The following is a 27,967-nucleotide window of genomic DNA, read 5'->3' on the forward strand; positions in this document are numbered from 1 at the left end:
ACCATAAGAGTGTTTCTCATCCTCATCCATGTGACTTCTGTTTGAGAGAATCTCAATCTCTCTATCTCTCCTACCATCTTCTACAATTTTTGTTTGTTTGTTTTTGGTTCCACCATCTTTGTCCGCTACCTTTCTCTGTCCTGTGTCTCCACCCTGATGCCTCACAGTACCTGGCTTGCCATCATGCCTCAGATAGCGGTGTCCCACACCACGGCCTGAGGCCTCTGGCAGGGTGGCGTGCCAGTTTTACCAGGCTCAGGTGTCCGTCTCCAGCTAGGGAGGATGGGCATGCTGTCCTGCTTGCACAGACTCTTGTCAGGTCGCCTGTGGGCCTTGATCTCTTTGCACAGGCAGCGTTTGCGCTCAATCACTTCCAGCAGTTTGCCGTCTCTCTGGCTCTGCGCTGCAGAAGGGGTGTTGCCCCCGGCGATGGGAGGCTGTCCCTGCGCCAACTGGGCGAGGTGCTGGAACTGCAGCTGGAGGTGGTGCTGTTGCTGGAGCTGCTTGAGTTGCTGCTTCAGCTGCAATTGCTGCTGGTGGAGCTGGAGCTGCTGCTGCTGCCGAGACACGCTGGGACTGCAGGGAGTTCGGGACTGTGGCAGCCCGTGCAGCTGAGTGTGCAAATACACCAAGAAAAGCAGGGGGGAAAGAAACGTTTTATGGCATTTTCAATCGAAAATTACTAAAATATACAGTATAATGTTATAATTTTTTTAAGATACTGAAGAATGAATGAACCCTACACTCCTGCTGGCCTGAAAGGCTCAGGTGTAACCTCGACCAGTTAATAAGTGGCATATCCAGTACTAAAGGTGTGGTTCTCAGCCTCAGCCACCAGGATGCAGTGCTGCACTGTCTTGCTGTGCTAAGTGAGGGAGGGTCTGGCCAAGCACATGCAGAGTTTCTGCAGCACACTCAAACTGCGTCAGCATTTGTTACGCCGCCAAGACTCTGGGTAAAATGTGCTGCCATTGGACTGCAGCTCGCCACTCCAAACTACAGTACGGCATCATACTCTCCTCAGCCTCACTCACATCTGCTGTTCCTATCTCTGCTGACGTCACATTATGCATCTTCCCCGGGTCCTATTCTTTTAAGGCTGGCCACAACCTTATTCTGCTCAGTGGACATATCAACCAGCTATAAATAGATCTGCTGGAGCATTGTCTCCGGGGTGGGGTGGGGAGGGGGGGTGACAATACCTACTGCTCTCAATTGTATGTAGCATCAGTGATAACAATGATTGTGTTTATGCTATATGGTACAAGGCCGATTACTGCTGTATATTCACCTGAGTCAGGGCCTCCCATGCTGGTAGACTGCTCTGCCTCTGGACGTCTCCTGCACCCGCCTGCCTCACGCCAGAGGTAGAAGAGGAACGGCCCAGCCGTCCCACTTCTGAGAAAAGGGAGAGCGAAACAAGTGTTAGCCTGTGTTCTCGTTTATTTATGGCACGGTGGCACCATATGCATATATGTGTACAAGTACTGTTGGCATAGTTTTGAACGCCAAATTAGGATTATGGAATGTTTGTCTAACTATCTGCTGCTCTACCCTATGCTGTACTACTACTATTTTACCTATAACAGGCTCATCTGTGATATAAATTAATCTTTGGCAGAAAAGTCACGCTAGACAGATCTTTATTCATCTCTGTGGGGAAATAATTCAGGTGATTCAGGTGTCGTAGCAGCAACAGCAGTAAGCGTGAAATACAGGAGAGGTACCAGCCAGTAAGAGCAGAGAGGTAGGATAAAAAATATGTAATATTTTTGTATTATTATAAATAAATAGGCCTAAATATACTCTGACCCTTGCCATCTGCACCTGGTCTGACTGAGTTAACATAATGTATATTCTATAAGTATACAGTAAGTATAGCCTAATGTAAAATCTATCACCAGTGAATATACAGTATACATGAATATAAATCTATCACCATACAGTATGAATGAATATTGACTATATCAACAGAGATATAATGAGAGGGATATGAACTGCATCAATAAGCCTTCAATAGTAGGTATCCAGATAATCTTCAGCCTATCGACAGTGATACTTAGTATATATATAATCTCTAAACAATTATAACAGTTACAACAGTTATCCATAACAGGAACATGGCATTGTTCTGTAATGTACATTCATGTGCAAAGGAGTCAGTACTCCAAGAACATATTAGAACATATGGGGGCAGGCTTGGCTGTGGAGCCTAATAGCAACTGGAACAAAGGACAGTCCGAATCTCTTTGTGCTGGGAGGGGATGATGAGTCTCATCAATTCAGAGATTTAAAAGAATAACGGCACAGCAGAACCAATGCAAAGCCTTTGGCGCGTTCCTTCATATAGAGACTGTGATATGATTTGTTTTCAAAGCAGTATGTGTAGGTTTGTCTGCGGCCGTTTTATCCACTGTTCCCCCATTGTCTGGCAAGACAAGGGTTCTCCATACTTTCACTACTGTCACTTAGCAACTCTTTTTACACATTTACACAATGTGTACAGCACTTAAATGTTATCTGCCATGTTTTGCATCTCGTTAACTCTACAACTATATCAACGTTTTCAGGCCAAGGACCCCTTAGTTGAGAGAGATGAAGCAAGGACCCCCACAACCTTTTCATAGATTCCATACAGTTTCATCATTTGACAGCACAATCATCAGTGTATTTTGGATTCATGTCAATTTGTGTTTTCAGATATTTAACCACTTGAGCCGTCATTACCTAATAAACTTGACCTTTTACTTTGCACTTAGTCTGCTCTTTTTCCCCCTCTACACCAAACCGAAACTAGCCGCTCTACAAGCTCACAACGCGCGTGGTGCTTGTAGATCTGCTATCTTTGGCTACAGTAATCAGATATGGACACTAGGGTTCAAGTTTTTTATATAAAAAGGATTGGAAGATTTGGAGGACCCCCTGTAGTAACTCTGAGGACCCCCTAGGGGTCCCAGACCCCCTGTTGAAGACCCCTGATCCACAGTAAACCGATTTTCACAATAACGTCATTGTTCATTTGAAAATCAGTTATTAGCATAAATTATGCTTCACTCTCAAAGGGGACATAAAACGGCAGCCTTCATGTAAGTGTACTTTATTTGTGAAGCAGAGTTCCTCCTGAGGCAGACAGAGCCCTACAAGGAGCTAGCTAACCATGACCTACAGCCAAAACCAATACTGTTGCAAAGGATGTCACCATCTGAGGAGCATACAGATACAGTCAAACCGTTAATGGAACACTTCACATCTTGGCTATGCTTCAACAAGTACAGTGCATGGCCTGGATTCACGAGTGAAGGGGGGGTAGACTTCAAAATCAAGGGAGGAAGGAGTTGAGTGCAGATCCATCTCATCCTAAAGATTGATAAGACATGCAGAGCTTCAAAGCTCTTCTAAGAAAGAGCAGCATCTCTCTGGAAGATTGACTCGAGGCAGAGTTGAAAATGATCTACTGCTTCGTCAAACGAAAAGAAATTGTGTGCGAGGGGGACATCCACCTTGGAGCAGGGTGCACAGTAAAATCTGCAGTAAGGGTAAATTCGGTTACATTTGTACACGCTCTGAGTTACAAATGGATACACTGTAGCTGCTGCAGAGCAATGGTCAGGGCTGGGCAATTGTAAGTCGTAAAAGGAGGCAGTGGACCTTGTGCAGAATTGTATTCATGCCACTCATACGCTGAGGTTAGCGCTTGGTATCAAACCCAGAAACGTTTGACTCAAAGGGGCGTGGCACACGCCATGCTATGCTAGTTACTGTTCAGGACATGATGAGATCAAATATAACCAAGCAAATGCGTATTTAAGGGAACCTTTTACAGAGTTGCACATTCACTTTAGTCTCTTGCAATACTATAGACAGTTACTTTATATATCACAGCATAAAACTCATCTACATGCTCAGTTGACATCAGTTGACGTTCTAGGTACTGGATATTACTAGTACAAGTAACACGCCAGTGGCGACCGTCAGGTCAGAGCTTCTAAATACGGCACAAAATTGTCGTTCTGTCTTTGGCTAACGACCATGGCGTTGGTGTTTAAAAAATAATAATTAGGCAATGCACAGCGGTAACATGATCTGCCTCTCGCTATCTCAGCGGTAACGTTATCCCCCCAACAGACGCAGCTGACTGAGCAGTTGTTGATTAGCGTGACTGACGGACATAGGCTCGGCGTTCTCATACTAAATGTTCCCTGACAGTCGCAACAAGTATCTGGTCAATTTGACAAATTGGCCCTTTGTCAAGTCCCGTCTATTGGTGGCTGTTGTTTGATTGGACAACACTCTAATAAAATATGTAAAATATTATGACAAAATCTGTAGGATAGGTATTTAAAAAAAAGAGTTTTGCAAAAAATCTGCCTCTTGGTGGACAAAGACAGGCCAATGTGAAGATTTTGGGGCAGAGGTTCTTCCTGGATGGACAGACGGACAGACAGACGGGACAAAAACATAGCCTCCAGCATTCAGCCGTCCGGCCTGGCGGAGACGACAACCACTGCTATGTGGAACTGGAAGGTCAGGGAGTCACAGTAGTGCAGCACTCTGTGACATCACGGATGAAACATGTTTTTTCTTAAAGCTACTGTAGATTAATTGCATACAGACATGTGGCTTGTTCAGGAGCATCATTTTACAACCAGGAGCTATAGTGGTACAGTAAATATACATTGGATGACATTATAGCTGATATCTACTTCTGTAAACTCACTGTGAAGCAATAACCAGAGGGGCATGCGTTCCCAATAGGCAGCGGCGTATAATTATATTTTTTAAACATAGGAACATTTGTTTTCTTTCACACAATGTGACTACCCAGTGACATAAAGAATTTGAACTATATGACCCTCTGACTGATTGGAGTTTGATGAATCTCCCCATTCACTTTAAAGCATATTGCCCTAAGAAATCTCCAGGAAAAAACAACCTCTCAGTCTCAGATAGTCATGTTTAAGTAGCTCTATTGACCACATATTTAGTAGGAACACCACAATCACACAGATGATCGCACGGGAAGAGTGAAGAATATAGCGATATACTGTAGGGTTTTGTTCCAAGACAGGCCTTCCATTGACTTCCATATTAGTTGTATAAAATATGATGACGATGTAATCTTAGGCAATTTGTCTAATTAGTGATACATGTACTGTAGGCTAAATGTTAGGTGCTTTCTTTGTAAAAAAAAGGAATTTCCAAAATAGCCAATCTATATTCTCACCCCACACACACACACACACACACACACACACACACACACACACACACACACACACACACACACACACACACACACACACACACACACACACACACACACACACACACACACACAAATACACATGCATATGCAAAATAAATGCACTGAGCCTAACTGTGTTTCTCAACATTACTTTTAGTGTACAGGCACACACACACACGCACACGCACACGCACACACACACACACACACACACACACACACACACACACACAAATTGACACAATCATATTAAAGTATGCTCATATATGACAATATTATGTAGGTAATATTATTGTGTTTATGTTTTATTAGGCGGAGGTGGAGCCTTACAGTTCTTTTATGGTGTTATTATGAATTTGTCTTCTACACTTTCCATTCGTTTTTTTGTTTTGTTTTACAGCAGCCTGCATGGGCTAAATCAGTGGATTTCAGGGACTCTCAAGGTTCCTTTATGGGGGTCTAAACTGACCCTTACAAGTCTGTAGCTTTGACAAATGGAACCAAATTTGGTTCCATTTTGTACACTGTCAAAGTTAACTCAGTTACTGCCAATTAAATATGCCCTCGAGTGGCATTATTGCCAGAAAATCTCCATAGACTCCCATGTAATTTATAGTGCACAGATCATGCACGCCCATGCACAGATCATGCACCATGTTTGTGCAGGCTGTTCACAGCTTTCAAACAAAAAAATCAGATTGGAAATCCGTTCAGGCATTCTTGAGAAAATAGCCATTATGTTTTCTTCAGATGTAAACAAACATGGCTGCCATGTTTGAAAGATGGGGTTGTATGGGGGGTGGAACATGCAAAATCGCGATTGAAATCATGTTTACTAGATTTAATGGGGTCCAAAAAAATATTTTCAAAAAAAATATATATATATATTCAAAAAAAGATTTTTTTTTTTTTGGGGTTTTTTTCTAAGTAAAAGTCGCCCAAAGTCGCTTGGCAGGGAAGTCCATAGTGAGAAAGTTGATCTAAAAGTCGTTTGGCACTGTGGGAGACCTTAAAATGTCAAAGTTTGAGAACCATTGGGCTAAATAACCCTGTGTGACAAAATTAAAAGTTGTTGCAACACAGGTTAACCTGCTGAAATAGATTGCCCTGTGCTTTTTTTTTTTGGTGAATTATGAACTTCTTTTAACCCTTGAACCCCCGGCATCCCTTTTCTGGGGGGGATCGTTCGCAGACCTACAAGCTCACAACGCGTCGCAACGCCATGAGTTGTGAGCCTTGTAGATCTTTTGGGCAAAGATATTTGGTGTGGAGTTAAAAAAACAAAAAAAACAAGTATGGTTGCAACTCAGGTCCCTTTTTACTAAGTATAGAGCACTGTTTCCCAAACAGTGGGTGGCAAGCCATTTGTGGGTCACGGACCAATTTTTATGGGTCACGACTTGAGTAAGAATCACATTTTCTTCTCCTACAAAAAATAAATATATATTTCAAAAGATGGAAAACCTTTTTCAAATATATATATATAATCACTATAATAATTAAGAAGTAGTGAAAATAGACGATCTACAAGCTCTCAACGCGGCACGAAGCGACGCGTTGTGAGCTGGTAGATCTGCTATTTTCACTAGTTTGGGTCCCGGTGTGAATGTCTAATTTCTCTTTTGGGTCACGAGCTAAAAGGTTTGGGAATCAGTGGTACTGGGGAATTAAGTGGTCAACTATTAGGGCTACCAGAGTTTTCCTACCTCCATTGCGACAGGCAGGGAAGGTCTGACATGGCATAGGAAGCCCTGTTCTGGGTAGTGCTCTGAATCCTGGACTACTGTCCATGCCAGCAAGCGACTCACTGTGGCCCCTGCCACCGAAATGCACCGGGATGCCAGAGTGGCCTCCTCTGGACCCCATACCAAGCTCTTCTTTATCCATCCTTAGCAGGGCATCGGCGCTGCCGTTCCATGCCCGACCGTCATTTTCTGAGAGAGACAAAAGACAAACAAAATGAGTGAATATAAGCAACAAAGTTGAACATATTAACTAAGAATATTTTATTCCCAAATAGTATATATATAAAGCCTGTTTTTCTCAATTCTGCCACTACCCTTTTTGTGCAAAGATATACTATATATCGTGAATACCGTATGCTCTCTCATTCTCTCTCACATACTCCCTCTTTTTCTTCATTCTTAAAAGTTGGACTAGAGTAACATACAGTAAAGTAGTTGCATTCACTCGCAAAGCCCCCGTGTTTTAACAGGAACAACTTACTCTCGGTATCTCTGCTCCCATGGCTAAAGGACAATTTCCTCTGCATGGGCCAATATGATCCATCATCTGCAAAGGCCAGACCAGCACTGCTGTCCCATGGCATGAAGCCAGCCTTTGCCTTGATGGAACTAGATCCTGCATTATTTTTAGTCGCCCCGTCCCCTCCTCCAGAGAGACCTGAGGCCTGGTGCAGGGCAGAGGGCGTCTGAGAGCTCGCTCGCAGGCTTTCGTAGGCTGGGGGTCTCCGGAAGCCCCCCGACGGGTAGGTCCACAACAGAGGGCTGTCGGAGGAGGGAGGCTTGTAGGCGGGCAGCCCGTGTGGGGTGTGAGAGCGGAGGTGTGGCCGGGAGTGTGGCCGCTGCGATGAGGACAGCGGCGTTGGGGTGGAGCTGGCACTACTTTGAGATGGCTGGCTGGTGGTGGTGGTGCTGGCGCTGTGGTCCATCTGGGAGGAGTGGCCTCCTCCATCCCTATCACGTTCCCTCTCTCTGTCTCTGTCCTTATCCCTTTCTCTGTCCCTGTCCCTGTCCCTGTCTTTCTCCCGGTCTTTGTCTCTCTCCTTGTCCCTGTCTCGACCTCTGTCTCTGTCTCTCTCCCTATCGCGGTCCCTGTCTCTGTCTCTGTCTCTATCGCGGTCTCTGTCTCTATCTCTGTCTCTCTCTCTATCGCGGTCCCTGTCTCTATCTCTGTCTCTCTCTCTATCGCGGTCCCTATCTTTGTCTCTGTCTCTGTCTCTGTCCCTGTCCCCCCTGTCCCCCCTGTCCCTATCTCTGTCTCTGTCTCGATCACGATCTCGATCTCTGTCTCTGTCTCTGTCTCTGTCTCTCTCTCTTTCCCTCTCTGCTTTATCTGTCTTCAGGAGAAAGCTGACCGACTTGCCCTCCTTCCCGGGGGCCTGTGTCTGCGTCTGTGTGGTGGCCTGACTGGCTGCCTGTGAGCCACTCTTGGTGGGAGCCGGGGAATCCCCCCTCTCTGGCTTCCGGTAGTGATGGTAGTGCGAGGGCCGATGGTGCGGGTGGTGGTGGTGGTGATGGGAGAACGGGGAGGTGGACTTGGAGGAGGGAGGCAGCGGTGTGGAATGGCTCCGAGCCCTCAATCCTGGTGCAGGCCCCAGCTGGCTATCTCTGTTGTGTTTGTCCTGTTGCGCCGCACTCCCCCCAGATGACTCCTTGGAGCCAGAGGAGGAAAGAGCAGAGGTGGAGGAGGAGGAGATGCTGGCTTGAGTGGTGACGCTGGGGGTTTGAGTTCCTGACTTGGCAGAGGCCTTGTGTTGGACCCCAACCCCGCTGGAGGCTGCTGCTGGCTGGGGGAAGGCAAGCAGCGGAGGGCGGTGCTGCAGGAGGTTGGGGAAGGGGGCAGGGATCTTAGTGCTGCTGGGCTCCGTCTCCGACTTGCTCCCCTGCAGCAGGTAGGGGGTGGGCGCCCGGGGAGTGTGCGGACTCGACGACAGGGCCTGGGGCACAGGGGTGGAGGACACAGAGGAGGGCAGGGGAGAGGAGTGGGACACAGACACAGCGGATTTCGACTTGGAGCAAGAGGGAGAGGAGGAGGAAGGTCGTGGCAGCGGCGAGGAGGAGCTGCCGGAGGCCGGCGTGGAATGGAAGTGTTTGGAGGATTTCAGTTTATCGTGTTTGACTGGGGGCCGTCGGTGGGCCTCCCTGTCGTCCTGCTGCGGGTACTTCATCTCCTCGTAGATGGCCTCGCTCTGGTCCGAGTCCGAGTCCGGCGTGGTGGCCACGGGCGTGACCGGGTGAGGCGTGGCGGTCTGGCTCTCTCTGGTGAACACCTGTCCCACCATCTCTATGTAGACGGGCTCGTCGTCCCTGTCCCCTCGCTGAGGCTTGGTCTCCGCCGCTTGGAAAGGCAGCGAGGTGGCAGACGGAGTCGAGCGCGGAGGCGTGTCGAACGACAGCTGAGTACTGGGGCTCCTCTTGGGTTTTAACGGCGGTACCTTCTTCCCTCCTACGTCTCCTGACTCAGACTTCTTCATGGCTGTGGGAGAAGTAACGGGTTAATAATGATAACAATCTTCATCATCATAATCACGCATATACTGTAGCGCTTTTTAAGAACAAAGTTACAAAGTGTTCTAGAAACCGTGCAATAGTCCAAATGGAAACAGGAGTCTATGTAATATTTTAAAAATACTTATGGGGTGCACAGCTAGCAAACCGAGTGCTTCCCCATCTCTGCCCTCAGTGCCTTATCTATTGCTGCAGTCCTATCTAAAGTCGAGCAAAACCTGAATAGAAATGTAAAAAAAATAATAAAAGCATGTAAGGAAAAAGCACACACACACGCACACGCACACACACACACACACACACACACACACACACACACACACACACACACACACACACACACACACACACACACAATTGGACTTTGAGAGGGAATAAAAAAGAAACAGTAACAAGAGAATATAAAATCTGACCAAGGCCAGAGATATTATTCCTTCTGCAACTCCAAAAACCAAAAGCCTACCGTTCTTCTTATCTGAATGTTTGGCTTGTGAGTGAGCAGGTGGGGTCTCAAAGGGTCCTCTGGGGTCTGAGGAAGAGGCGGTGAGTCGAGTGCTGGGGTGTCGTTTAGGCTTGACCGGGGGGCAGCGGCCGCCGTGCTGCGACTGGGTGTCAGAGTAGTCGTCGCCGTTCTCCAGACCGGCGTCTCCGGCGCCCACGGCGTGGCAGGACTGCGAGCGCGGTGCCATGGCCGAGGCACAGGAGTGAGGGGACAGGTCCTGGGAGGCCGGCATGGTCATGAAGCCCATTCGGAAGTGCCGGCGGAAGGAGGCCAGGTCGCGGGCCTTGCCGACGGTGGCCGAGGGGTCATTCTGAGTGGAGCTGAGGTGGGGTTTGGGGGGAGAATGGAGAAAAAGACATTCTAGCATTTAGCAGTTGCAGTTGAAAGTAAACAAGACAGCAACAACACATTTTCTATCCTATCCCTTTTAGTTGACCTCATCACTTCCTCTCCCTTAAAAAAAGAATATATACACATACATTTTAATTGGGTGTCTTCTCTCCCTTTTTCTGTTTATCTCTCTGTTCTGCAGAAAACACACGCACGCACACACACCTTATCCTAATTGTATTAGGGAGTTCAGGTGAGTTTACCAGGTTGGACTCCTCCACTCCTGACATCACAAAACTGGGCAGGGCAATATAAGCTGTTCAAATACCTATTTTCAACATATATGTGTGTGAATATATATATATATAGTAATGTTTTTCACATTATTAGAATTTCCAGCAATTAAAATCATCTGTTGCCCTGAATCACAAAGAGATTTATAAAACCAGCAGATACTGGTTATATCCGTCCATTTCCTCCCTTACCTTCTCTCATCTCAAATACATTCACTGCTGACATCCTAAAACAAAATAATTTCAATTTAACTTTCTCTGCAATTCCTTTTATATCTCCATACAACATAATTACATCACTACATACACTACCGCCCTACTGTATGTATAGTACAGTGTCTGTAGTTGTGAGCTGTGATGTGTATTGTACTATATTTGTTAGATTGGTTTCTTTGAACTCATGAATTTATAGTAATTCAATAAATGTGCTTTCTGTTGTACCATGTAAGAATTCAGTTGAGAAGATGCTTTAAACTCTGTGCTGAACTGAACGCATTATTGCTGTTTTCTGATGCCATCCAGGAAGAAATCCCATAGAATAGAGTGTGTTTTTATTTAGCATCAGATTTTATTTCAAGGTATGTATTGATCTATTATTATCTATTGCCTCAGCAGAGACGGGGACATCTGGATATCCATTTCATTGTGTACATGTGTGGTGAAATAAGATATTTCATTTCTCAACATCTAATCAAATCCCTCATTCATGTGGTTATTATTACATGCAAACAAACTTTAGGGCTGGATGTGTGTGCTTGGTTGGTGCCAGGGGAAAGCAACAGAATGCAACATGAACACTTAGGATCAATTTACCACGGCACGTTGTTGGATTGAAGATCAGTTATTGTCTGCGAGAACCACGGACGTGCTGGCCATTGGGAAAAGCGGGACAACTCCCGAACGGCCGGTCCAGGCCGGCCATTAGGAAAAAATTTAAAATTAAATGTCGGCCTTCGTTCCATTTTGGGGGCTGTGCGGCCAACAAAGTAAATCGTCACTGTCGGGCAGAAACCTCGTATCTCCAAGTTTCAAATGTATACATTTTTTCGCAAAGCAAAGCCCTGCTTCATCATATAAGGCCGTTGCACAAAAGTAGTGAAAACAGCAGATCTACAAGCACACAACGCCTCGCGGTGCGAAGCGTTGTGTGCTTGTAGATCGGCTGTTTTCACTAGTTTAATTAATTTTTTAAATGATAAATACAAAACAAACGGTTTTGGACATACAAGGTTTCCACCCGACAACGACGAAATATAACTCATGTAATTGGCCCAATGGCTTGTCACTTGTCATGATCTGAAATGGCAAATCTTTGAGTAGCAGCAGCGCTATAGAGAGAGATCTCTCTCTATAGCGCGCAATGGGGGCCTCTACAACTCTTTTTCCCGGGCTGAATCAGGGGCCCAGCACGTCCCTGGCAAGAACGCAGATCAATTGGGCATTTCAGGGCATACAGTGCTGTTCGTGAAATTGAAACCTCTCCGACACCTGCCTGGCGTTGCCAGCCTCTATCACACACTTCGTTTTGGGAAGAGAGTCTGGGATTTCAGGAAGATCGAGCTTTCATTTCTGGGGGGGCGGGCTAAAGCCTAGTGACGCAAGCCCCAAACCACATGCCCCAAGCATACAACCCTGATTGGCCAACCCTTGAAGCTGGTTGAGGAAATAGAATCTCAATGGATCGGTTCCAGACCGTACTACAACACCACTACCGCCAGGGTGTGTTGTTGTGTTCGGTCTGGTTTATTAACCAGGCAACTCCGACGCTGCTCATCACGGAGAACAAAGCTGCAACTGTTTCCTTTCTTATCGCATTATGGGAGAAGGTCTGTGTGTAGATAAATGTACTTGAATGTTTTTGTCTACAGAATGTGTATGTCTGTGAATGGGGTGTTCACTTGACATAAATCATGATAAATACCACAAGGCTATATTTAGCCTACAAAAGAAGCTGTGGTGCTCAGTAGCTTAATAATTCTGAGTTCTACTTCTTTGCACCTGTATATCATATTCTCTCCCACCAACCTCTTATATACAGTAGCACTTCAATAGCAATCAACCACATGAACCCTAGTCTTAATCACCACCAAAGACGTAGATCTACGTCATGTCCTGTTAGAACGGTTGACCGCCAACCTCATGTCCTTGTTTTCAGTGATTTGCTGAAAACACGCTCTCCCGCAAACCGTGAGTGATCCCAGGACTACAGATCCCAGAATACAAACGGAAATGGTGTTATCCCAAAATTTGGGGTGCAGAGGGGGAAAAGGAGGGGGCGATAAAGACAGATAGTGAAGGACTTAAAATCAAAGGTGCCTTTGAGTGTACAACTGAGAATTACAAATAATGTCTTGTTCTTGACATCGTGCATGGTTATTATACACACACAACGGTAAGCGTGTCCTGTCTCACAAGTGGAAGTGCAAAGTCACCACAGTGGTGACTTTCGTGACGCTATCATATAATATTACCGTTGCAATATTCTGACTAAGAGGTGCAGATTACGGCAAATGAAATTCTTATGCAGGCTTTTGCATATTTAATAGATAATCTACTGGTTAACCACATTATGGGCAAGTGCCATGAGCCACATTAAAGGCATGAGTGTGACATGAATAGTCAGCCTGTTCATCCATATAACTCCGTAGTTCAGGGATGTCAAACATACGGCCCGTGGGCCGGATCCGGCCCGCGAGATGATTCAATCCGGCCCAGGCTTGTAGAGCATACATTTCTGAGCATTTAGGGAAAAAAAGTAAGTCTCTAGCCCATTCCTGTCAAGAGTTATGATTTTTTTGGGCATAAAAGGGACAAGGACTTACAGTTAAGAGATCTCCATATATGGGCATTGTGGAGATAAGCGACCAACGGTCGCTTATCTCCCGATTAGGGAGTCTTACTGGTATGAAAACCTCCACCGGCCGTCCGTCGGTCACACGTGCGGTCGACCGCACGTCACACGTGCGGTCGACGTGTGATGAGGTCACGATGAGTCATCTATGCCCAAATATAGATTTCTAGGTCAGATGGCCCATAGAGTTTGTGATGTCAAACCTAGCAACCCAATATAAACAAACCTGATGTCAGACCTGAAGTATCCTTTTATACCCATATATGGAGATACAGAGATCTCCATATATGGGCATATTAGAAAGCCCATATATGGGCATATACGGATGACATCAGGGATATCCATATATGGGCATAAAAGGGACAAGGGCTTACAGTTAAGAGATCTCCATATATGGGCATATCAGAAAGCCCATATATGTTCATATACTGATGACATCAGGAATATCCATATATGGGCATAAAAGGGACAAGGACTTACAGTTAAGAGATCTCCATATATGGGCATAAAGGGACAAGGACTGTTACAGTAGATATAGAGATGTCCATATATGGGCATAAATGAACAAGGACTGACAAACACTGAGATCTCCATATAACCTATGGGAATATAAGGGACGAGGACTGTCAGCTTGTAGACCTATTTTCTAAATATTGTTGTACATTAAAAACTTGAAATGGGTCGTTCTGCTAGTACTTGGGATTTGTTGATGTAAATGTTCACATAGAGTGTAATAATTGGTAAAACAAACTTTTGGCCTATTTGTGGAGATAAGCGACCAACGGTCGCTTATCTCCCGATTAGGGAGTCTTACTGGTGGATAATATGTCAAAAACTGATTGGCTGATTTGAACAATATTGGAGTGGTTTTGGGGGTTATTGAGGATGCTGAATCCATTTATGATATTTTCTAAATTCAAAATGTCTGTTTTAAACCGGAAATGGCCATATACCAACTTAAATTGGGATGATTTTGATAGTTTTTTGTTGATTTTCCAAATGATGAAGTGACTATTTTTGCTAGGCTATTGTGGCAGTCATTGTTCTAATCATTTTGTGTGGATTGTCTATATTTGGCTTTTGAAATGCAGATAAAGTATAAGCATATAAATAACCACATTTATAATTTAATTCATAATCAAAATCAACAAAAAAGTATCAAAATCATCCCAATTTAAGTTGGTATATGGCCATTTACAGTTTAAAGCGGCCATTTTGAATTTAGAAAATGTCATAAATGGATTCAGCATCTTCAATAACCCCCAAAACCACTCCAATATTGTTCAAATCGTCCTATCAGTTTTTGACATATTATCCATATAGGTGATTATGCTAATTAAAGCTTATCTATCTATAAATGCGAGAAGTCTCTGCGTGTCTGTCTGTCTGTGTGTCTGTAATCCGCGTATCTCGAGAACCGTTCGTCCCACCGGCTTCAGATTCGCGCGTTCCCCGCCGCGGCACGGAGTGCAGTGCCGGGTCTCGACCCGACCCGACGCGCGGTTTTCCCGAACCGGCGCGAAACGTTCGGAATCTCCTTATGCGGGGTTGATTGTTGACATCAGTCTGTTCCGGAGGAAATCGGCAAAAGCTCTGACTCATTGTGACATCACTTCATAAAAGGCTCTGACATCACGTACGCCACATGAGTCAACAAAAAATCTCTGTGAGTGTGTATGTATGTATGTAATCCGCGTATCTCGAGAACCGTTCGTCCCACGGGCACGCGCGTTCTCCATATATGGGCATAAAATGAATGCCCCCATATATGGGCATAAAATGGATTGCAGACAGACAGATACAGATATCTCCATATATGGACATAAATGGACAGAGGCAAACAGATGGTCAAAGATCTCCATATATGGGCATAAAATGGACGCAGACAGACAGATACAGATATCTCCATATATGGGCATAAATGGACACAGGCAAACAGATGTTCAAAACGGGTCCTATGACAACAGGTATAATGAGGTTTGCATTAAAGGGGGAACCGGCACTGTGTCTGCAACACAGTTGGAGGCACAGACAGATACTCCATATATGGGCATAAAATGGACGCAGATAGACAGATATCTCCATATATGGGCATAAAATGGACCCAGAACTATAACTGCAGTGATCTCCATATATGGACATAAAATGGACGCCGACAGACAGACAGACAGATACAGATATCTCCGTATATGGGCATAAATGGACACAGGCAGACAGATGGTCAAAACGGGTCCTATGAAAACAGGTATAATGGAGTTTGCATTAAAGGGCGGGGCATTCATTCCCTATTTACATTGTTCCGAGTTGGCCAGGTCGCCGACTAGACGCTGGGCCGCCCTTCTAGTTATGCATATTATGCAAATTGCTCAACAGCATCCAGCAGTTTCTACATGTAGGGGACCCATACTCAACATTTCTAACATAAAACTTTAGGGTACTCAAAATGTCCAGGTTCACATTTTGGCTACTAGACTATATTGTTCATTACTCAAAATAAAATAAAATAAAAATAATTATTCTATTATCAAATGATTTATTCTAATTGGCACTTAAACAAATAGCATTTCTCGTACCAAATTTCTTGTAGGCTGCAACTGTAACACCAATAATGAAAGTAGCTATTTTACTTAATAATGAACACGATTTGGAAAATTATATACTGCTATACTGCTAACTGTAACACCAATTCAGGAGACGATCACTTGGGTTAAGATATACTTTATTGACCAGAATGAAGCAGAAAGCAAGCATCACACAACATGGCATATTGAGCACCCTACTATAGAGACAGCATAGAATCTAAGCCTATATCTAAGCGCATAGTATTGGCAGCCTACCTTAGCTCTACTATAAGACAGCCTAGAATCTATAGCCTAAGTTAGCATGGTTTGGCATGGGGTTCTGCCTCGGGCCATGGCTCGCTGAACCCACGATCCTCATGTTACCATGAGCATCGAGGGCATAATCTAATTACAGCGAGCCCTGGCCCGATACCCCCCGAGGGGGATCTAAGGCAGAACCTGAAGGTGGCGCTGGGGTGGTGGCGGGGCAGTGCTATGCAACAAGACTGAGTCCCACCATCTGACTTCCCTAAGAACTATGGGTAAGGGGGGGGGCAGGACCTAGTGACCCACCCCCCTCCGCGCGCGCACTCCCTTGGGACCGCCCCCTGAACTCGCTTTGATCCTTACGAATCGTCGCACTATTTCAGGAGACGATCACTTGGGTTAAGATATACTTTATTGACCAGAATGAAGCAGAAAGCAAGCATCACACAACATGGCATATTGAGCACCCTACTATAGAGACAGCATAGAATCTAAGCCTATATCTAAGCGCATAGTATTGGCAGCCTACCTTAGCTCTACTATAAGACAGCCTAGAATCTATAGCCTAAGTTAGCATGGTTTGGCATGGGGTTCTGCCTCGGGCCATGGCTCGCTGAACCCACGATCCTCATGTTACCATGAGCATCGAGGGCATAATCTAATTACAGCGAGCCCTGGCCCGATACCCCCCAAAACTACAAACCCCCAAAGCACGCCAAAATCTCAGAATCCCATGCCAGTGCTAGCCAACTGCGAGGAAGGCAGCTCTGCTGTGACTCTAGCGATTAAATTATCATTACTGCGGGGCAACTATGAACTGCCTTTCCTGCTAACGCAAAAATAATAATTAAGCATATTAGCATCTGGCAGAGCGAATATTACTAAGGCAAAATACTAAGCAATGATATTGGCAGCTTGCCAAAACGCTATAAGTACTGCTAAAGCAATTTAATAATTAAGAATGTTAGCAGCTGGCAGACCGAACCAACGGTGAGGAAGGTGGTACTGCTGACTATAACGATATACTGCAATCTAACTGAAGCCATACTAAAACACCCTAGAGAAAGCGGGAGCAGCAACATGGACGTATATATATAGACAGCAGAACCAGAAGCAGCGATGAAACCTTTAATTCAAATAACTACAGCGCCATACAGCTTCACATCCTACCTAACTAACACCCCAGCAACCACCTAGCTTTTGCATGATAGAATTTATAACTCGCAGCGATGATTGAAATATTAAAGCGTAATATTTATCGTGGCCCGCAACCTATCAGGGGCGCGAGCCCCGAGTAACGCAACAGAAGCAGCAAATAAAACCCTATGGAACAACCCTGCTAATAGTGCCTGCAGCACTATTAACATCAGCAGCAGAAGCGTTAACTGAAACGCGTCCAACTCCAGCTTGGAACCATTACGCTTCGGTCAGTCCTGTGTTGTGTGTGCTTGATAGCTTGGCGTGCAGGATCTTGAGTTAGCTGAGGGCACCAGAAGTGCTGGTGGTGTGGCTGCTCCGATCCGGAGAGAATGCAGAGTGAAGAGGGGCGGGCCGCAAATCTGGCAGCTCTCTCCGGGGGTCGTGTGACGAGGACGTCGGGCAGACGGCCCGGTGTTCAGCATGGACATGAAAGGACAGAAGGGAGAGTTAGTTCTGCGACTGACACTGGTGTACCTTCCCTGCTTAAACTGCGAGCTGCAATCTTCAGAGGCCATGTGCTAGTCGCATCTTAAGCCTGGCCTTGGTGACCGCATGTGCTTGCCGCAGAAATTACAATCTTAGCTTTAGCTGACCATAACAATGAAACCACGCCTAAGGACGCTGACTTTTAGGATCACAGAGAAATTTTCGCAGCCCACGGAGCGCTCTGCTGCAGAGTCTGCTGCTGCACATATGAGAATCTCCACGAGATACCCGTCTTGACCTTTAAAGGCAAGCTATGCAAGCCTAGAGAGCGGCTAAAGCCCAACATTCAGTACAAGTAAGACGCTGCCATGTAACTATGGTTGCCTATTATTAGCAAGCTTAGAGAGCGGCTGAACGCTCACAGAATCGAACAAGCGAATGCGTTGCTATTTACCTGCTAGAGTGTGGCTCCTCAGGGCATCTGGCTGAGCCCGAGGGCGCCCGGAGCGCCGCCGCTGAAGCTGCTCCACGCCCGGGGCACCGCTGCCGAAACTGCTCCGCTCCGCAGGGAATGCGGCGTGTAGAGAGATGGCGCGACGCCTTCACTCTGGCCCTGCTCCCTCAGTCTCGCGGCGAACTGCTAGAGTCTGGCTCCGCCGTGCTTCCAGGGCAGCCGTCGCTGGCGAGAAAACTGGCTCCCGCCGTTGGCGCTAGAACTGGCGTTCCTTTGCGGCGTGACGGCGGTGTCGGTGTGCCGCTCCCCCCGGAAGATGAGCCTGTGCCCTACGTGCCTCCGTCGTGGGCTCGCGGGCCGCCGGGAAGTCAGGAGGCTGGCGGGCCGGCTGTCCCAAGGCAGCACGGAAGCAGCTGTGGCCGTCGCAGCGATACCCTCCGTGGTGCCGACCGACTCCCAACTGGACTCCCAGCCGCACACAACATTAGACGAAGCTAGAAACATAACCTTCATGACATGATTAGTGGAACCTGCAGCTAAAGCTGCCATGATAACCTGCTGTCCTAGCCGTGGGCCTGCAGCCACGCCGGCCTGAAGCTGGAATAATAGACAGGATGAATAGCAACCAGCAAGTATTAGCTTTAGCCTGAGCTGAAGGAAAACAGTACTGAAGCCAAGTGCAGCGGCTACGGAAACACCACTAGAACATACGGTGTGCTATGTGACCCAGTACTATAACCTTAGTTTGCAACAAATATTTGAGTTAAACCCCTTTAACTTCTGAAACACTGGTAGCAGCTTAACATGCAGTAGAAACACCCCGCAGCTGCCGTGCGACGCTGCAAAGACGACCTGCTGTAGCTGTCGCTATGCGTCGGCTTTAGCCCGAAGCTGAAAGATAGACCTGATGTTAGGGTTAGGAAACCTGAAAAATAAACATAATGTTAGGTTAGGAACCTGAAGTTAAAACGTAGACCTGGTGTTAGCCGCGCCCTTATAGCCGCCGCAGCGAGACGCTGTTAAGAAAGTGATTTAGCTGGACCTGTGCCGCTTTAGCCTGGAGCTGCCATACTGGAGCAGTAATGACAACATGTTAGCAGAAAACACTCAACACCCTGTTAACAGCTTGACATCAGTAGAAACAATAACTTGCTGGTTTTTATAGCATTTAGTATAGCAGTACCGCTGACAACTTAGAACTTATCAACTAAAAGCCTACGATGCGAGGAAAAGCTACAGCTGATGGATGCTGAAACTGAAAGAGAATGTTTAGCTGGATGGGAGGGAGGGAGGGTGGTCTATCGAGCATTTAGAGTAGACTACGATTCCCTGCATGCACTAGCGAGTTCAACTGGTGACGTCAGGACAGACAGGCACGACTGTGTTAGCGGAAGCAAAACAAGTTCGCACGTAAACTGTATAGCCTGCGGGTTTTCCTCCTCCCAGGAGCTCACACGGAAAACATCCTTAATAGGCTTCTCAAAGAGAGGCGATTACTGTTTTTAATAGTTCCTCCCGCGAGGGCTTCTACGCCACGGTAAATGGCAGCAGCCCTACTATGGTCCAAGAAGCGACAGGAACCATTTAGTAGCTGCTAAGGTATAGCAACTAGCACCTCATAAGCAGCAGCTGTTAAGACGGCCAGACAGTGCAAAAAGAGGAAAACATACACATAACCCGAGGCGAGGCAGAAGCAATATAGGCCCCATACTAACTAGATTAAGCACGCTGCGGGCGAAGCTTGCTACTAGCACGACGCCGAGGCTTGGCATGATAGAGAACTACATTTCCCACACGCAGCGCTTAGTATTTGCTGCCGAACGTCATGCCGTAAATCACCGCTTGACGTAACTCGGCTAGCTCAGGAGCTAGGTGAACTCTGCCGTTTACAGACACCTGCAACCTACAAACTGAATCCTCCTAGCGTGATTCATTACCTGCTACGGGGCTGTGTTTTCACGCGGGCCGCCGCTCTAATGGCTAGCACATTGATTTACCAGCTAACAGCATCCTTACCGAAATAGCCGGCTAGCAATAGCCACCAGCTAGCTCCTAGCTGACTATACATTAAACCTGTTGTTCCGCGCTAGCCGATACGGCCCGCGCCGTTGCAAAGTACTGACATGGTTATCGACAAACCCAACGACTGAGATTACTTTAACTCATGGTAGCCCAGTAAAGGCCCACCAGGGCACGAAATAAGTTAGCATTTAGCCCGTAGCCACAGCCAACTTCTATGATACTGAGTTTACCTTTAGCAACTTTAGCAAGCCTGTAACACCTTTAAAATAGCTTTAGCAACAAACTGAAAGTACAGAAATCAGCTAGGCACCAGCAACGATAGCAAGAAATCTGAACCTTGAAACAGCAGTTTAGAATTCAGCGATTACCAGAATAACAATCTCAAACTTCCCATACAACCTGGCCAAGAACACAGCTTCTTAGTTTGGCAGCTAAGTTTACAGTTTACAGTTTACAGTTTAGGCATTTAGCAGACGCTTTTAATCCAAAGCGATTTACAATAAGCAGATACAACATCGCAATAATAAACAAGATAATAGGTCAGTACATTAACAGCAATATAACAATGTAAATGGATATCTATCTAGAGAAAAACACAATATAATCAAGTTCTAAAGAAACCTAACAAACAAATGTTAACTAGCTTCATGTATGGTCATTGAACATACATGAATTGAGCGATAGAAAAATAGCAGAAACAGACAGAAATACTCAGCCAAGTTAGGCACCCTCTCCAAGCGGTGGGCAGCAGCACAGCTACCTGCAAGCAACAAGTGTGGCACTTGTGTGTGTACTGCAGCATGGTAGCAAGCAGCAGTGCTATGCAACAAGACTGAGTCCCACCATCTGACTTCCCTAAGAACTATGGGTAAGGGGGGGGGCAGGACCTAGTGACCCACCCCCCTCCGCGCGCGCGCTCCCTTGGGACCGCCCCCTGAACTCGCTTTGATCCTTACGAATCGTCGCACTATTAATGAAAGTAGCTATTTTACTTAATAATGAACACGATTTGGAAAATGATATACTGCTATACTGCTAGCTATAGCAGTGACTGAGACAACAGGAAAAAAACAAAAACAAAAACAGAGCGCGAGTGTGCATGCCATCCGATCCGCGGCTGGTTATACCCAGGGCTGTATTAACCATTGGGCCGGTGGGGCCGTTGCCAGGGGCCCTTGGCTCTCAGGGGCCCTTGGGTGAACTGGCCCGCGTGGTCATTGACAATTAAAAAAAATCAAATGTGTGGGCCCCTCCTCTGTTGTCTACAGGTGCTTTCTTGGTCCACAGATGATCATCATCGCTTAAAATCCGAGCTGGATAGTGCACGTCGGGAGGGAGGAGGGGTTATGGTGGGGGGTGGGGGGGCCCTAAAAAATTATCGGCCAGGGGCCCTCGCGGGGGTTAATCTGTCCATGGTTATACCATTGCGGCCCTCATCAAGTCACCTTTCGTCCAATGCGGCCCTCACCCCAAAATGAGTTTGACAAGCCTGCCGTAGTTCAAGTAAAGGCAGGCCCGTCGATGGGGGGGATAGAGGGGAGTTTCCCCCCCTCCCAGGAGGGACCAGCTGATGCTCGTTGACGTATCATTAATGCATCAAAGAAGGCAATTATGTGTCTACACTGTCAAATAGGTTGACATCTAATCTAAGATAGCATCAAAGCCAAGTGGAACTTGGCCATCACTAGTGTGATGTAGCTACAGTAGGCTAGGTTCTAATTAAGAAAGCATGTTTACGGTTGTTGCACAGAAATTAAGCACTTTTACATGCAATGTAGTTGGATGAAATGTGGTAGCACGTTGTGTGTGAGTGTGTGTGTGTGTGTGGGACACTTGGGTTTCTGACAATGTGGCCCCCTGAACAATTTAGTTGAATACCCCTGCCCTTAAAAGAGTAGTTCACCCCCAAAATGACTTTTTTTCTATTGATTACTCATGCCATGGAGAGTAGTTCAATAATATTTTGGGTTTTTTGTCACATTCCTAAGACAAAAATTTGATTCGAGTAAATTTACCCCCATTGATTCCGGATGAGGACCCGTTTCGAAACGGGTCCCCATCCGGAACGAATGGGGGTACATTTATTGTTATCACATTTTTGTCTTAGGAATGCGACAAAAAACAAAAAATATTATTGAACTCTAGTCTCCATGGCATGACTAATCAATGGAAAAAAAGTCATTTTGGGGGTGAACTACTCCTTTAAGAGAACTAAAATGTTATGCTTACATCGACAACAAGTGTTTGTATGGGATTACTCCAAGATTATTGAATAGTGTGTCAAATTAATATGAAATATTGAAAAGAGCCTCAGCTGCCCCAGTACTCAGGCAAATACCAGTTGTAAAACGGCGTCAGAGATGCTTTGAAAAGTCTGATGTTTTGAGCATAATTTCTCACTGGAAACAACAGCATATCCCTTGTTTATTCTAGCCACAGTTGACGTTGTGGTTGTGTACTTGTTTAATGCAAAGACACCCGATCCGACCCGAAAACCTCACAACCGAGGAGGGGGCCCGTTATCTTCTATCTTCTCCCCCCACCCAAGAATCCTGTCGACGGCCCTGAGTAAAGGTGGTGATGTATTTTCACAAATCTCTGATGACTTGGGTGCCATGCTATGAATCAGAAATCTCTCTATTGTAATAGTCCTAATAACGTTACTAAACCTGCTGATACTTTGTTTTATGAATAACCCAATATCATAATTGTGTTGAATGCAGTTTTGTCTAACTAAAATAAAGACCTTACATTTCCAGCAAAATCAGGTATACATTTATTTATCAAACTCAATCTCTGCCCTTTTCATTTTGCAGAAACTGATCAATGATTTTACTACATCAAGACTACAGTACATCAAGATTAATGTAATGGGCAAGTCTGGAACTGATGTGCCCCTGTAGCACATTTGCAGTGGTTGGGGGAGGTCTCAATGTAAGAGTAGGGAAACCACCTCCAACCCGCCTCCAACCGTTAAAGTATTTGAAGCAGGCGGTGCACTGGATGCCCTGTCATCTGTAATGTAGGACGAACATTGCTGGAATCTCTCTGTCAGAAAATACATAAATTATGGATTGTAGCTTTAAAAATGTTTTGGTTCAGAGCATTACTGTAGCTGTCAAATGGCAATTTGACCACAACACTCCAATACTAACCAAACTCACACAAACCCATGAATCACAACACAACCATGAACCTAAATACCAGTAAGACTCCCTAATCGGGAGATAAGCAACCGTCAGGTCAGCAACCCCATGGTGAAGCTAGAAGAGGGGCATGTGAGAAATCAGGGGCGGAGGTAGTGGTTTGCCAGGCAAGGAGTGTGTTTGCAAAGTTTGGCATGGATAGGGGCAACGGTGGCAGAGATAAGAGTAGGGCCAAAAGTGTGGCGTGGCGTGGCGTGGCGTGGCGTGACGGACAGACTGACGGAGGGACAGACAGCCGGTGGAGCTTTTCATAGTAACTTGCGACCTGACGGTTGCAAAAAATTATGCTACATACTAGGGGTGTAACGATATACTAGTAACTGAATCGAAAAATTGATTTAAATTTACAATGATCTACTATATTGATATGCAAAAACATATATTGTACCGTTTTGGCTATGAATCGTATCGGTAGGCCTATCGTTTTGCAATGCAGATAATCGGTAATCGTTTTGCAGTGAACATAATTGATTGTATGGAAACTAAGAATTTGTGCCTTGTATTTAGCAATTTTAAGAGGGAAAATGAAAAAGAGGGGTTTAATTACTTTTCCATTACATATAGCTACTCTTGGTCTATCGATAAATGTGTGTAATCTCTGTGTTCATGTCAAGGTGCAAGTTTGTCCATATGTGTTGAAATATAATGTCCATCTATTTGCTAGAGAATCACTGTGTTTACTTATTTATATCCATAATAATAGATTCTTCCCTTAAAAACATGCACTATTGACACGTTTCACACAGATTTAATTTCTTTGCTAAATAGTTACTACAGTATATATCGATTTTAAATCATTGAATCGAATCGTATCGTATCGCCATGAATGAACCAATATCGTCCATGTATTGTATCGTCAACCATGTATCGTGATGCGTATCATATCGTTATTAAAATGGATCGTTACACCCATACTACATGTACCGTATACTGTACCTGTCTGTTCACACTCTAAGACAGTGGTTCTCAACCTTTTCAGGCCGCGACCCCCAAAATAATCATATTTTAACTGGGGATCCCCAAAATAATTGAGTTGAGGCATTACATTTTCTATAACACCGTTTTATTGTGAAAATAGCCGATCTACATGCTTGTGAAAATAGCCGATCTACATGCTCACAACGCCTCGCAGCGCGAGGCGTTGTGAGCATGTAGATCAGCTATTTTCACAATTTCTGCCTCTAATATTTGACAATTTGGCCAATGTTTAATTTGTCATTTTAGAGGTATTAAAAAGTCCTTACATTGAGAAATGTGCAGATACCCTCTAGTCCAGGGGTCTTCAACGTTTTCAGGCCGGGGACCCCCAAACTGATGGAGAGATGGAGCAGGGACCCCCTACCACCTCGTAGGGTGGGGGGGTGGGGGCTACGACATATCGGAGGGTGGGGGGGCGGGGGCTACGACATATTTTTTATTTTAAACATGTACAAGTTACAGCGAGCAGGGTGGGCCGTACCACTACCATTTCTAAATATAGTACTTATTAACTGAGAACCAATGTCAATAATATCAACAATCTGTCAATTGCATAATAATCATGTATTCAAGCTATTCAAAATGGATAGAATCATGATTTATTTTTTAACATAAATGTGAAAAATGAAAGAAAAAAAAACTTTTTTTGAAATCTTTTTTTTTTTTTTTTTTTTTTTGCAATAATTTCGCGGACCCCCTGCAGTACCTCCGCGGACCCCATAGGGGTCGCGGACCCCCTGTTGAAGACCCCTGCTCTAGTCTATACACTTTAGTTAGTTAGTTTGTTTACTTTTGAGTGAGAAAACAATGTTGCACATTAAGTTAATCATCTGGGGACCCCCCAAAATAATTTGGGGACCCCCCTGGGGGTCCCGACCCACAGGTTGAGAACCACTGCTCTAAGATCACTGATCCGTGCAGTCCAGCATTCTGCAGCACCTCAACATGCACGAGGGCCTCACAAACACTTTGCACTCAAGAAGATGACGAAGAAAGCCGAAAGGCTTTAAACTCATTTTTATGAGGGTTTGACAAGAGTACAGATGTTTCAGCCTGTGGCTCATCAGTGTAAAATGTCTGTGATCTTATCAACCCCCTATAAAAACAATTTAAAAGTCTTTTGACTTTCTTCGTAATGTTTTTGAGTGCAAACTTGTAAAGTGTTTGGAGCGTCCTGGTGATTTGCACCGTATGTCATGATCGCGGGGAAGTTGCAACTATTCCAGGGCAACATCTATCGTCGTTGTCGATGTCCAAAGCCGTGTGTTTTGTATTTATCATTTTAAAAATTATTTAAACAAGTGAAAACAGCCGATCTACAAGCACACAACGCCTCGTACCGCGAGGCGTTGTGTGCTTGTAGATCAGCTGTTTTCACTTGTTTTGTGAGACGGCCTTGTATGATGAAGCAAGGCTTTACTTTGCGAAACATTTTACAAATTTGAATCTTGGACAGTGACGCTATACTAAACATACTAAACAACAACGTCATCCACACTTCTCAGCAAACCCTGTGCGGTGTGGACAGAACCGTTGTCCTGTTTCTCTCCATTTCTTTACATCCTCCAATACAGACCTACACCGGCCCTGCAGCTATTGCTGCTCCCCCGTGTCTGTTCCTAGACTAATGGCTGTTTGCCAGGTTCTGCCATTTCTTTGGTGACCCTGGCCTGCACCGTTCCTAATCACCACTTATCCTGTCCTGTGGCTCATCCCGACTCCATGTGTCCAAGCCATGCTTAAAGGTTGGTCATTCATGCTGTGCTGTGCTGCCCTGCACCTCTACTCTGCAATCCACTTTAGTGCTGTCCTGAAGTTTGACTATACTGCCAACATAAGTGCTATAACACTTTACAGTTTGAGTGAATCTGTCAGCACTGCCCTTCCATTTTTAACAAGCTATATAAACCCCAATTTATCCTACTAACCGCAGCTACATCAATAACCACTTTGCTTTCTTTCCTTACTGATTTCATTTACTGTGTAAAGGATACTGAGAAGTTGCTATGGGAAAAATACTTTAAATCTGATTTGATTCACATAACATACTGAGTGTTTTCATAAGGCTTTCTGTAGAGGCTAGTTATATTCGACCGTCTATAAATCTATTAATTTATTAGCGCATACTGTAAATGCATTTCAGATGTTTTACAACTTAATGAATATGAAGAACAATTTGCTGTAGTTGTGAGGCTAGGCTGATTTAGAGCCAAGTGAAATGCTGCATGTTTAAGAATAACTCGCTTCATCCAAAGGAAACAGGATGATGGCGATAGGGCTTCTCAAATTCTCAGCCTCTATTCATACAAAAGCCACACTGACATTTCAGCTTATCCTCTCTCATAATACCATATTTTAATTTGGAAAAGCCTAAATTAAAGGAGCTAAGTTTGTGCTCTCTATATTTCCTCTTGTTGAAATATTGCTACCGGTATACTGTATAGACAAACCTGCAACTGTTTTGGAAACTCTTCACGAGAAATCTGATCAAATGTTTTCTTTCTTTCTTTTTTTATTTCTGTGTGTGTGTGTGTGTGTGTGTGTGTGTGCGTGCGTGCGTGCGTGCGTGCGCGTGCGTGTGCGTGCGTGTGCGTGCGTGTGTGTTTGAGAGGGATGTGTGTGCACGCGTGCATGTGCACATCACTTGGTGCCACACTGCAAGCTTGTACATCTGTGAAAGATCTTGAAAGAACTACTGGTTTAGAAGGAATTTGTAGAATCGGAAGAAAAAAGGCTCCATGTGCAGTGATTAATTTGATTGACATTTCAACCTGTTGGCCTTCCTCAGAATCAACCAATGGCAGGGTGACTTCTTATATAGGCCACAATGACACACCTACAATGACACACCTGACGGGGAACAGACAGGACAATCAAGGGGCCTTTTAAATCCAATAAAGACAATGTCAACAAATACAGCCAATCAACTAAGCAAATGACAAAGACACACATCATACTTTACAGTGGAAGAAATATTGTATTGTACCGTACATTGTATTAATACTTAATTCATGTCATGTCATTCTAACCAGCCTGAGCTTCTCACCTCTTTTTACTGCCCTCCTGGTCCCTTCCTTGATGCCTCCAGTCCAGACGACTCTTACGATAAAGTAGGTTCATGTCGCTGCAGGAACGCTCTTCCTCGCAGCCTATCACAGCACAATGCAGCCGCTTGCTCCGCCTCTCTATGTCACGCAGGAAATGCTCGACTGCCACATCCTGGGAGGAGCCAGAGTTCATGGTATAGAAGACCACTTGGTAGAAGGGGATGTACGTCACAGCCGGCCTCTTCCAAATCACCTAGACATGAAGATAGAGGCAACGTTATTCATAAATCATTTTATATGTTCTTTGAAATCACGCGGACAAGAAGACAGACGCA

The 27,967-nt window shown here is 45.2% G+C and overlaps 1 protein-coding gene across 1 annotated transcript; it reads right to left on the bottom strand.

Moving 5' to 3' along the window:
- Positions 1-188: 188 nt before the first annotated feature.
- Positions 189-27,825, bottom strand: nyap1 (neuronal tyrosine phosphorylated phosphoinositide-3-kinase adaptor 1; the record flags this gene model as incomplete). Its single annotated transcript, XM_080748800.1, has 6 exons — positions 189-611; positions 1,292-1,398; positions 6,952-7,179; positions 7,472-9,463; positions 9,959-10,317; positions 27,632-27,825. The coding sequence occupies 6 exons, from the start codon at positions 27,823-27,825 to the stop codon at positions 189-191; spliced, it is 3,303 nt and encodes a 1,100-aa protein (XP_080604926.1).
- Positions 27,826-27,967: the final 142 nt, after the last annotated feature.

The sequence above is a fragment of the Nannobrachium achirus genome (genome assembly GCF_963921795.1).
Source record: "Nannobrachium achirus genome assembly, chromosome: 19".
Classification (NCBI taxonomy): domain Eukaryota; kingdom Metazoa; phylum Chordata; class Actinopteri; order Myctophiformes; family Myctophidae; genus Nannobrachium; species Nannobrachium achirus.